Source organism: Pan paniscus, chromosome 20, assembly GCF_029289425.2.
Source record: "Pan paniscus chromosome 20, NHGRI_mPanPan1-v2.0_pri, whole genome shotgun sequence".
Taxonomy (NCBI): Eukaryota; Metazoa; Chordata; class Mammalia; order Primates; family Hominidae; genus Pan; species Pan paniscus.
In genome coordinates, this window is record NC_073269.2 from 18,681,523 (window position 1) to 18,694,137 (window position 12,615).

At 52.9% G+C, this 12,615-nt stretch overlaps 1 protein-coding gene across 2 annotated transcripts in view; it reads left to right on the forward strand.

Annotated features, from left to right (window-relative positions):
- The window catches only part of YJU2B (YJU2 splicing factor homolog B), a 32,048-nt gene extending 20,135 nt beyond the window's left edge, over positions 1-11,913 (forward strand). For both annotated transcript variants that reach the window (XM_008967696.5, XM_003814845.7), the window contains 9 exons: positions 239-442; positions 2,912-2,965; positions 4,822-4,904; positions 6,045-6,100; positions 6,413-6,473; positions 7,483-7,625; positions 7,715-7,887; positions 10,923-11,061; positions 11,214-11,913. In XM_008967696.5, coding sequence (XP_008965944.1) covers positions 440-442; positions 2,912-2,965; positions 4,822-4,904; positions 6,045-6,100; positions 6,413-6,473; positions 7,483-7,625; positions 7,715-7,887; positions 10,923-11,061; positions 11,214-11,692 — 1,191 coding nt within the window. In that variant the 5' untranslated portion in view covers positions 239-439 and the 3' untranslated portion in view covers positions 11,693-11,913. The remainder of the gene's footprint in view (positions 1-238; positions 443-2,911; positions 2,966-4,821; positions 4,905-6,044; positions 6,101-6,412; positions 6,474-7,482; positions 7,626-7,714; positions 7,888-10,922; positions 11,062-11,213) is intronic.
- The last annotated feature ends 702 nt before the right edge of the window (positions 11,914-12,615 follow it).

Sequence of the window (12,615 nt, forward strand, 5' to 3'; positions counted from 1 at the left end):
GCGCCACTGCACTCCAGCCTGGTGACAGAGCGAGACTCCATCTCAAAAAACAAAAAGATCCCCTGGGCAGCTGTGGGGTGAGCAAGTGTCAAGGGCAGAGTCAGGAGAGAGAAGACCGTGCTGGCCCACGTGAGTGATGATGGGTGCTGGACCCGGTGGGGGCCACAGAGGGATGAAAGTGTCAGATGTGATGCGTATATTGGCTGTAGAGTGGACAGGACTCTCTCTTTCTAAACAGACACGCCGCTTTTTGGATGCCTCCTATGCCTGGCGGGAGTCTTGTCTGAGCTGGCACCACCACACGGCCCACGACATCTTCGCAGGGAAGCCTGTGGACCCTCTGCCAGGCTCTGCAAGAGGTCAGGACAGGGCAGTGTGTTCACAAGGCCAGTTTCTGATCGTCCGCCCTGAGGGTGAGGACCAGTAGGCAGCTCTCAAGATGGTGAGTAGACAGCCTCGTGTGCCCTGGGTTTCTCTCCCAGTCTTGTAGGACCCTGGAAGCAGCCCCTCCTCCCCTCCCAGAGCTCTAAGATGATGATTTCAATCTCCGGGTCATCATCTTTTGGTGCAGTGGGTCTGAAATGTGGCTTTGCGCTAACATCACCCACGGGCGCTTTTTAAATGTTTTTTTGTTTCATTTTCTTTTGTTTTTGAGACAGTCTCACTTTGTTGCCTAGGCTGGCGTGCAGTGGCACGCTCTCGGCTCACTGCAACCTCCGCCTTCTGGGTTCAAGCAAGCATGTCCCACTAATTTTTGTATTTTTAGTAGAGACGGGGTTTTGCCATGTTGGTCAGGCTGGTCTGAAACTCCCGACCTCAAGTGATCCACTACACTCAACCTAAATTTCCCCTTCCCCCTTTCCCCTCCCCCTCCCCTACCCCTTCCTTTCTCTTTCTTTCTTTCATTTTTTTTTAACAAGGTAAAATTCATATAACATAAAATTAACCATTGCAAGGCCAGGCACAGTGGCTCACGCCTGTAATACCAGCAGTTTGGGAGGCCAAGGCAGGCGAATCATTTAAGATTAGGAGTTTGAGACCAGCCTGGCCAACATGGCGAAACCCTGTCTCTACTAAAAATACAAAAATTAGACTGGGCGCGGTGGCTTACGCCTGTAATCCCAGCACTTTGCGAGGTCGAGCTGGGTGGATCACCTGAGGTCAGGAGTTTGAGACCACCCTGGCCAATATGGTGAAACCCCGTCTCTACTAAAAATACAAAAATTAGCCAGGCGTGTTGGCGGGAGCCTGTAGTCCCAGCCACTCTGGAGGTTGAGGCAGGAGAATCGCTTGAACCCGGGAGGTGGAGGTTGCAGTGAGCTGAGAACATGCCACCGCACTCCAGCCTGGGCAACGAAAGCGAAACTCCATCTCAAAAAAAAAAATACAAAAATTAGTTGGGTGTGGTAGCACATTCCTGTAGTCCCTGCTACTCAGGAGGCTAAGGCATGAGGATCGTTTGAACTCAGGAGGCAGAGGTTGCAGTGAGCCAAGATTGCACCACTGCACCCAAGCCTGCGTGACAGAGCAAGACTCTGTCTCAAAAAAAAAAAAAAAAGAAGAAAACAAGAGCAACTCTTCAGCCAGGCTCAGTATTCTTTCTTGAGACCTGTGTTCAATGGTACTACATGTGTGTCTGCCCAGTGGCAATGTTAAATACTTCTTACCGTCAATCACAGTCCCCAAAAGAGTGTGAAAGCCACCATAGGAGCATCTGAACCTCATGGAATTTTCCAAAGCAATGACAATGGGTTTTTTGCCCAAGTAGCCCTTCCCCAATCAGACACTGAGCCCAGCACTGTCCTCTAAAATGTCCCCGAGTCCCCCTTATCCAGGTCCTGCCCCCTGAGGCTGCACAAGTAGGTTTCCTGGAGGGAGCCTGTGTATTAGTCCAGTCTCACGCTGCTCATAAAGACATACCCAAGGGCTGGGCGCGGTGGCTCACGCCTGTAATCCCAACACTTTGGGAGGTCGAGGTGGGTGGATCACAAGGTCAGGAGTTCAAGACCAGCCTGGCCAATATGGTGAAACTTTGTCTGTACTAAAAATACAAAAAAATTAGCTGGGCGTAGTGGCACATGCCTGTAATCCCAGCTACTCGGGAGGCTGAGGCAGGAGAATTGCTTGAATCCGGGAGGCGGAGGTTGCAGTGAGATGAGATCGCACCATTGCACTCCAGCCTGGGCAACAAGAGTGAAACTCTGTCTAAAAAAAAAAAAAAAGACATACTCAAGCCTGGGTAATTTATAAAGGAAAGAGATTTAATTGACTCACAGTTCAGCATGCCTGGGGAGGCCTCAGGAAACTTAACAATCATGGCAGAAGGGGAAGCAAACACGTCCTTCTTCACATGGCAGCAGCAAGAATGAGCAAGAGGAAAAGCTCCTTGTAAAACCATGAGGTCTCTCGAGAACTCATTCACTGTCATGAGAACAGCATGATTCGCCCCCATGATTCGATTCAGTTACCTCCCACCAGGTCCCTCCCATGACACGTGGGGATTATGGGAACTACAATTCAAGATGAGATTTCGCCTGTAATCCCAGCACTTTGGGAGGCTGAGGTGGGTGCATCACTTGATGTCAGGAATTCAAGACCAGCCTGGCCAACATGGTGAAACCCCATCTCTACTAAAAATACAAAAATTAGCTGGGCGTGGTGGTGCATGCCTGTAATCCTAGCTACTCAGGAGGCTGAGGCAGGAGAATCGCCTGAACTCGGAAAACGGAGGTTACAGTGAGTCAAGATCGCACCACTGCACTCCAGCATGGGTGACAGAGCAAGACTCCATCTCTAAAAATTAATAGTAAAATAAAAAATCAGAAAAAAATTTTTTGAATGAGATTTGGGTAGGGACACAGCCAAACCATCTCAGCCTCTCTCTGAGTCATGTCTCTGTTCTGCTTTGCAGGGTGAAAGGAAAGGGGTCAACAAGTACTATCCTCCAGACTTCAACCCTGAGAAGGTAAGCAGGCTCTCCGCTCCAGGTCCACAGTAGCAAAAAGACCCACGTCATCCCCTCTTGGGGTTAGAGCCACTGCTGTGGAAGGATGGGTGGCCCCCAAGGTCTTTTTGTCTTCTGCTCGTCACCTGAGTCTCGAGGCTGTCTTCACTTTTGGGTGATAACTGTGGCTCTCCTCAGGGACCTGTAACTCCATGTCCACACTATACTGTAGTGTGTTTACAGCAGGGGCCCAGGATAGGGCAGAGCGCACAGATGAAGGGTCAGATCCCATGGCTTCCCCAGCCCCAGCACCTCTGGCGTCCTGGTTGTCCCCTCTGCCTGGAATCTCTTCCTCCATTTCACCATACTCTCACTTCCTTAAGTGCTTTTCTCACAGAGGTCCTCCCTGACCACTGTCTCGTTCTCTGTTGCATTGCTGAGCACGTTATATAATCTCATAGCCCTTATAACTCCCTCACTTATTCATTTATTTGCGTCTTGTCCATCTCCCCCGCTAGAACATTCTCTCCCTGAGGGCAGAGATGTTCATCTATCTTATTGTGGCTGTGTCCCCACACAGTAGGTGCTCAGTAAGGGCCCGAGTGTCCCAGCTGCCTCGTCCTGAGTATAGGATTTAGCCTCTCTATGCCAAAGTTTCTCCATACGTCAGAAGGGGGAAATAAAATGAGCTGACCTCACAGAATCATTGAGGGATAAATCCTAGCTACTCAGGAGGCTGAGGTGGGAGGATTGCTTGAGCCCAGGAGGTGGAGACTGCAGTGAGTCATAATCATACCACTGCACCCCAGCCTGGCCTACAGAGCCAGACCCTGCCTCAAAAAAAAAAAAAAAAAAAAGCCGGCGCCATGGCTCACGCCTCTAATCCCAGCACTTTGGGAGGCCAAGGCAGGTGGATCACGAGGTCGAGAGTTTAAGACCATCCTGGCCAACATGGTGAAACTTGATCTCTACTAAAAATACAAAAATTAGCTGGGCGTAGTGGCCCACACCTGTAGTCCCAGCTACTTGGGAGACTGAGACAGGAGAATCGCTTGAACCTGGAAGGCAGAGGTTGCAGTGAGCCGAGATCACGCCACTGCACTCCAGCCTAGTGACAGAGCGAGACTGTGTCTCAAAAAAAAAAAAAAAAAAAAAAAGGTGATGCACATGAAGTCCCCAGCGAATGTTTGCCAGTCTTGTCACCTCACCTCATCTTCCCCATAAAACCTGGAAGTAATAATGACCATTATACGTAGTTGACAGACAGGGGAAACAGAGGCTCGGGAAGGCAAAACGTGAGGTCACTCGCCCAGGGTCCCCTGGCTCTTTCAGCTCATAAATGGGAACGGGGCTGGGCGCAGTAGCTCACACCCGGAATCCCAGCACTTTGGGAGGCCGAGGCAAGTGGATCACCTGAGGTCAGGAGTTGGAGACCAGCCTGGGTGACATGGTGAAACCCCGTCTTTACTACAAATACAAAAAAAATAGCCGGGCGTGGTGGCAGGCGCCTGTAATCCCAGCTACTTAGGAGCCTGAGGCAGGAGAATCACTTGAACCCGGGAGGCAGAGGTTGCAGTGAGCCAAGGTCATGCCATTGCACTCCAGCCTGGGCAACAAGAGCAAAACTCCATCTCAAAAAATAAATAAATAAATAAATAGGAGAGGGACTATTCAAACTCACGTTCCTGGTTCCAAGCCTACATGTTCCAGTAAGACCTGGATGCCCCCTTATTGCTATGAACACCTGTCCTGCAGGACATAAGAATCAAGGCCTCTCCCACCTGTGAGACACTTGTCCCAAAGCAGTGGGGGTGGCAGAAAATCGTGAGCTCCTCCAGCTCAGCAGCACTAATCCGCTCCTCATCCTCTCCACACAGCATGGCTCTCTCAACCGATACCACAACAGCCACCCGCTTCGGGAGCGGGCTCGGAAGCTGTCACAGGGCATCCTCATCATCCGGTAAGGCCCAGCATCACCTGAGGACCCCACCGTCCTGCCCCATTCCTTCAGTCTCAAGGAGAGTTCAGTGCCCTCATTGGCCCAGTGCTGCAGGGTCTTCATTCCATAAAGCAGAAAGTCACTGTATCAGTCAGTTATTGCCGTGTGACAAAACAATAAGCATTTATTATTGCTCACATGTCTGCAGCTCAGCAAAATATCTCTGCTGGGCTTGGAAGAGCTTGGCTGGGCTGGGCTAGGCTGGCCTGATCTGGGCTGGGCTCCCATGTGTTTCAGAGTTGGCTGGCTGGGGACTGGCTGGTTTAGCAGGGACTTCACCTGTACAGCTGGGCTCTGCTCCGTGTTGTATCTCATCCTGTAGCAGGCCAGCCTGGACTTGATCACATAGGACTCTCAAAAAAGACAGTGATCGTGGTTGGACACAGTGGGTCACGCCTGTAAACCCAGCACTTTGGGAGGGTGAGGCAGGTGGATCACTTGAGACCAAGAGTTTGAGAGCAGCCTGGCCAACACAGTGAAACCCTGTCTCTACTGAAAATAGAAAAAATTAGGCTGGGTGCGGTGGCTCACACCTGTAATCCCAGCTCCTCGGGAGGCTGAGGCAGGAGAATCACTTGAACTAGGGAGCTGGAGGTTGCAGTGAGCCAAGACCGTGCCACTGTACTGCAGCCTGGCAACAGAGCAGGACTCCATCTCAAAAAAAAAAAAAAAAAATTCGCCGGAATTGGTGGCGCACACCTATAATCCCAGCTACTTCGGAGGCTGAGGCATAAGAATTGCTTGAACCCAGGAGGCAGAGGTTGCAGTGAGCCAGGATCGCACCACTGCACTCTAGCATGGGGAACAGAGCAAGACTCTGTCTCAAAAAAAAAAAGTCGCAGCAGCACCCAAAGGCGGCTGTCCCTGGACCTGGTCAGTCTGCTTTCTAGCAGGCAGGAAGTTCCTGCTCAGTTACAATGGTTGTGATTCTTTTTCTTCCATGTATCCATTTCCTGTGTAATGTGAGTGCAGCAACTCCCGTTAACGGGGCAGTCTAATACCCCACCCCTCAAATCACAACCGCGGCCAGAGTCGCAGGTGTGGAGACCCAGGGAGTGTCCAAATGGACAAGTGCAAGTAAGATGCTGTCTGTCTTTGCAGATTCGAAATGCCATATAACATCTGGTGCGATGGCTGCAAGAACCACATCGGCATGGGTGAGCCTCTGCCCACCCTCCATTCAGTCCTGCAAACATCAGACCCCCTAACTGCTGGATGCCGCCGGGGTGGGGGTGGGAGGGTCCTGATCAGGAATGAGGGAGGAGACGGGCACCCGAGTGACTGGCTGGCCATGGAAGCCCCTTTGCAGAGGGATTAGGAAGCCAGGCTCTGGCTTCCAATCCCGTCTCTAACTCCTCCTAGTTGGGGAACCCTCAGCAAGTGACAGTGAGCCTCTTTGTACCTCAGTTTACCCATCTGCAAAATTCAGATGGCAATGAAATTACCACCCCCGCCTAACCCCCTTCCAGGTGTTCGTTACAATGCAGAAAAGAAGAAGGTGGGCAATTACTACACAACCCCGATCTACAGGTAAGGGCGGCTTGGTGGCATCTTGGGAACAGGTGGGGTGGCCACAGGGCGAGGGGGCTACAAAGAGCCTGAGTTGCAGGGGGAACCCATTCCCTGCAGGACTCCTGGAAATCGCCCTGGTTGGTGAATCAGGGCACACCCCCACCCCCGCAACCCTCCATGGCTCCCACCTTCCTCAGTAAAAGCCCAAGTCCTCCTCCTGGCTCACAAGGCACCACACACTCTGTCTGTCCTTTCTTCACCCTAACCTCCTCCTGCTGTCCCCCTCCCTGGCCTCCTCGTTGTCCCTCACACACCCCAGGGACACACCCACCTCTGTGCTTCCACCTGGAATGCTCTTCCCCAGGTAGCTCCAAGGCTCCTCCCTCACCCGGGGTTTCTGCTCAAACAGCACCCCTCAGAGACATCTTTTCTAAAGTGAGACTTGACACTGGTTGCTTGTGCCCTTGCTATCAAGGTGGCCCCTGCTGGGACGTCAGCCTTTCCATGAGCAAGTTGGCTTTTCCACTACTCAGCAATGTCCCCAGCAGCTGGCACTGAGCCTGCCACAGAGCAGCCTGTCTTGGGCGGGTTTGTTGAATAAATGAACTAATGGACAAATGAATGAACGAATGAACAAATGATAAACGAATTAACAAATGGATGGATGAGCAAATGAATGTATGAATTACTTTAACAAATGAATCAGTGAACCAACAAACAAATGCACTAATGAATGAACAAATGAATTAATGAATAAATGAACCAGAAAAATGGATGAGGGAATGAATGAATGAACAAACAGCTGAATGAACAAATGAATAAGCCAACTGCAGCCCCACTGACAGAAGGTCCGTTCTGGGTGCCCAGATGTGCCCCTTTTTGCCCGTGGCTCTACATGGCACACAGTGGGTGCTCAGTGAATTTTTGTCAAATGACACCATTGGGTGGAAGGAAGCAGGCAGAGGTGACAGGGCTGTCCTGGTGCACAGCCACAGCCTCCTGACTCCTGCCCACCGCTCCCTCCCAGGTTCCGGATGAAATGCCACCTCTGTGTCAACTACATCGAGATGCAGACGGACCCCGCCAACTGCGACTACGTGATCGTGAGTGGCGCCCAGCGCAAGGAGGAGCGCTGGGACATGGCGGACAATGAGCAGGTGCTGACCACAGGTGAGCGCCACCCACTTACCTGCCTGGGGGCCCTGGCCCTGAGTCTGCGCTGGGGCCCCCAAAGCCCAGCCGAGCTCTGATCGTTGCAGAGCATGAGAAGAAGCAGAAGCTGGAGACGGACGCCATGTTCCGGCTGGAGCATGGCGAGGCCGACCGCAGCACACTCAAGAAGGCGCTGCCCACACTGAGCCACATCCAGGAGGCCCAGAGCGCCTGGAAGGACGACTTCGCCCTCAACAGCATGCTGCGGAGAAGGTTCCGGGTGAGGGGGGCTCCAGCCCGGGGTCAGAGAGGATGCATGGTGGACCAAGGCCCGGGTCCAGCCCTCACCCCACCACATCCTAGCTTTGAGCAGGCCACTGTACCCTCTGAGCCTCAGTTTCCCCATCTGCTACATGGTGATCATGCCCTGTCTTAATCCATTCCGGCTACTATAATAAAAAATACCATAGACAGAAACAGTAGAAATTTGGCTGGGCACAGTGACTCACGCCTGTAATCCAGCACATTGGGAGGATCGCTTGAGGCCAGGAGTTCAAGATCAGCCTGGGCAACATAGTGAGACACCACCCCCCCTCCCCCAGCATCTCTAAATAAATAAATAATAGAAATTAATTTTTTTTTTTTTGTTTTGAGACAGTAGTCGTCTCGCTCTGTCATCCAGGCTAGAGTGCAGTGGCGCAATCTTGGCTCACTGCACCTCTGCCTCCTGGGTTCAAGCAGTCCTCCTGCCTCAGCCTCCAGAGTAGCAGGAATGATAGGTACCCACCACCACCACGCCTGGCTAATTTTTTTTTTTTTTTTTTTTTTTGAGACTGAGTTTCACTCTTATTGCCCAGGCTGGAGTGCAATGGCATGATCTTGGGTCACCGCAACTTCTGCCTCCCGGGTTCAAGTGATTCTCCTGCCTCAGCCTCCTGAGTAGCTGGGATTATAGGCATGCACCATCACGCCCAGCTAGTATTCTTAGTAGAGACGGGGTTTCTCCATGTTGGTCAGGCAGGTCTCAAACTCCCATCCTCAGGTTATCTGCCTGCCTCGGCCTCCCAAAGTGCTGGGATCACAGGTGTGAGCCACCGCACCTGGCCAATTTGTGTATTTTTAGTAGAGGCGGGGTTTCACCATGTTGGCCAGGCTGGTCTCGAACTCCCAACCTCAAGTGATCCACCGTGGCCTACCCAAAGTGCTGGGATTACAGGCGTGAGCCACCAAGACTGGCCAAAATAAACAATAGAATTTTATTTCTCATGGTTCTGGAGTCTGCGAAGTCCAGGATCAAGGCGCTGGCAGATCCAGTGTCTGGTGAGGGCCCATTTCTCATAGGCGGTGGCTTCTAGCTGTGTCCTCATGTGGCAGAAGGGACAAACAAGTTCCCTTGAGCCTCCTTTTATAAGTCCAATAATCTCATTGGTGAGGACATAGCCCTTCTGACTTAATTACTTCCCCAAATGCCTCACATCGTTTAACACTGTCAACGTTGAGGATTAAGCTTCAACATATCAATTTGGGGGACACAGACATTGAGACCATAGCTCACCCCTACCTCACCATGCCATGGGAGATACCTACCTGGTTGCCTCCTTTTATTTATTTATTTTTTTTCTTTTTGTGACCGGGTCTCACTCTGTTGCCCAGGCTGGAGTACAGCAGCAAATCATGTCTCACTGCAGCCTCGATGTCCCAGGTTCAAGCAATCCTCCCCACTAAGCCTCCCAAGTAGCTGGGACCCACAGGCAGGAGCCATCACACCTGGCTAATGTTGGGTTTTTTGTGTTTTGTTTTTGCTTAGACTGAGTCTCGCTGGTCGCCCATGCTGGAGTGCAGTGGCATGATCCCGGCTCACTGAAGCCTCCACCCCAGGTTCAAGCAATTCTCCTGCCTCAGCCTCCCAAGTAGCTGGGATTCCAGGTTCCCACCACTGTGCATGGCTAATTTTTGTACTTTTAGTAGAGACTGGGTATCACCATGTTGGCCAGGCTGGTCTCGAAATCCTGGCCTCATGTGATCCACCCGCCTCAACCTCCCAAAGTGCTAGGATTACAGGCGTGAGCCACTGCATCCGACCTGGCCACCACATTTTAAATGGAACCTCTTGGCTGGGCGCGGTGGCTCACATCTGTAATCCCAGCACTTTGGGAGGCTGAGGCAGGCGGATCACGAGGTCAGGAGATCGAGACCATCCTGGCTAACATGGTGAAACCCCGTCTCTACTAAAAATACAAAAAAAAAATTAGCCAGATGTGGTGGTGGGTGCCTGTAGTCCCAGCTACTTGGGAGGCTGAGGCAAGAGAATGGCGTGAACCTGGGAGGTGGAGTTTGCAGTGAGCTGAGATCGTGCCACTGCACTCCAGCCTGGCCAACAGAGCAAGACTCTTGTCTCAAAAAAATATAAAATTAAACTAAATTAAAAAATAAATGGAACCGCCCAGCCCATCCCCTACCCACCTGTCCTGCATTTTTTTTCTCCTTATCACTGTCTCACCACTAGAGGCCAGCTCCCCCAGGGCAAGGGTTTTTCCCTGCCTGCCACTGTATGCCGAGTGTCTAGAACAAAGCCTAGCACAAGGTGGGTATCCCAGAAATATTTGTGGGATGAGGCCGTGCGTGGTGGCTCACACCTGTAATCCCAGTGCTTTGGGAGGCTCAGGTGGGAGGATTGTTTGAGGCCATGAGTTGGAGACCAGCCTGGGCAACATAGTGAGACCCCATCTCTAAAAAAAAAAATTTTTTTTTTTTTTTTTTGAAACAGTCTCCCCCTTTTGCCCTGGCTGGAGTGCAGTGACACGATCTCAGCCCACCGCAACCTCCACCTCCCCGGTTGAAGTGATTTTCATGCCTCAGCCTCCCGAGTAGCTGGGACCATAGGCGCATGCCACCATGCCTGGCTAATTTTTATATTTTTAATAGAGACAGGATTTTGCCATGATGGCCAAGCTGGTCTCAAACTACTGGCCTCAAGGGATCCACCCGCCTCAGCCTCCCAAAGTGCTGGGATTACAGACATGAACTACCAGGCCCAGTATCTACAAAAATAAATGTTTTAATTAGCTGGGCGTGGTGGTGCACACCTGTAGTACTGGATACTTGGGAGGCTGACATGAGAGAATCACTTGAGCCCAGGAGTTCGAGGCTGCAGTGAGCTATGATTGTGCCACTGCACTCCAGTCTGGGCGACAGAATGAAACTGTCTCAAAAAGAGTAAATGAGACCCCGAGAGTTGGAGCAGTGCCCCCTAGTACACAGACGAGACAGGGCTTTGACACCCCCCATCTCTGGTGTTCTTGGCCCTCAACACAGGAAAAGAAAAAAGCCATCCAGGAGGAGGAGGAGAGAGACCAGGCCTTGCAGGCCAAGGCGAGCCTGACCATCCCGCTGGTGCCCGAGACGGAAGATGACCGCAAGCTGGCGGCTCTGCTGAAGTTCCACACCCTGGACTGTGCGTAGGAGGCCAGGGGGAAAAGGGGACAGGGAGGCTCAGAGTTGCCTGGAGATGGGGGGTCCTCAGCCATGAGTGGACTCTGGTCTACCAGAGGGCAGTTCTGGACCCCCTCCCCTGCCGCCCCTGAAATGTCCTCTCCTCTCCTCTAGCCTACGAGGACAAGCAGAAACTCAAGCGGACCGAGATCATCAGCCGCTCCTGGTTCCCCTCTGCCCCCGGATCCGCCTCCAGCAGCAAGGTCAGCGGCGTCCTGAAGAAGCTGGCACAGAGCCGCAGAACCGCGCTTGCCACCTCCCCCATCACCGTCGGGGACCTGGGCATCGTGCGGCGGAGGTCTCGGGACGTCCCGGAGAGCCCCCAGCATGCGGCCGACACCCCCAAGTCTGGGGAACCGCGGGTACCAGAGGAGGCTGCCCAGGACCGGCCCATGTCCCCCGGAGACTGTCCTCCGGAAACAACTGAGACCCCCAAGTGCAGCAGGCCGAGGGGGCAGGAAGGGAGCCGTCAGGACAAGCCCCTGTCGCCAGCAGGCTCCTCCCAGGAGGCAGCTGACACCCCCGACACGCGGCACCCCTGCAATCTCGGCTCCTCCCTCGTGGCGGACTACTCCGACTCGGAGAGTGAGTGAGCGATCCCCATCCTGGAGACTGGACCCGCTCCAGAGGCCCGGACACACCCAGGAGGCCCCTCACAGACTGCAGACCCCCGGCTCGCCCACCAGCCCTGGGAGAGCTCAGATGCCGCATCCTCCCCAGACCGCGCCTTCCTGCAACCGTGGAGTTATTTATTTGGTCCTGGTGAGGGTGTTTGTGCCTTGTGAGACTCCGTACATTAAAGACCTGTCTCTTCTTCCCTGTCTTGGGTTGTTAGATGGACCCTGGGGCTATCCCCCCACCCCCCCACCTTGACCAAGCTTCGCAGGCCTCTCATCAGCAAATGCTGGTATAGGGTCATAGCTGTGACCACAGACGTGGTCCCCTTCCAGAGTGACAAGAGTCTCAAGGTGGTGGTCCCGGTTGGCCAGGAATCAGGACAGACTTCCTGGAGGAGGAGGCATGGGCCAAGTGTGAAGGGTGAAAGGGGGGCCAGGAACCATACACACAAGGCCAGGGACAAGGCACACGGGGTACCCAGGATCTGTGCCAGATGCAGCAGGGGCTGGAGCACACAGGTGTGAGCTTTTTATTATACCCAGCCCAGGGGTGGCCCATGGAAAAGCCCCCCGTGCATGTTACTTTTGGGGTTTTTTTGTTTTGTTTTTGAGACCGAGTCTTGCTCTGTCACCCAGGCTGGAGTGCAGTGGCGCGATCTCGGCTCACTGCAACCTCTGCCTCCTGGGTTCAAGTGATTCTTCTGCCTCAGCCTCCCGAGCAGCTGGGACTACGGGTGTGCGCCACCACGCCCAGCTAATTTTTTGTATTTTTAGTAGAGACTGGGTTTCACCATGTTGGCCAGGCTGGTCTCGAACTCCTGACCTCAAAGTGATCTGCCCGACTCGGCCTCCGAAAATGCTGGGATTCCAGGCGTGAGCCACAGCGCCTGTCCTGCATG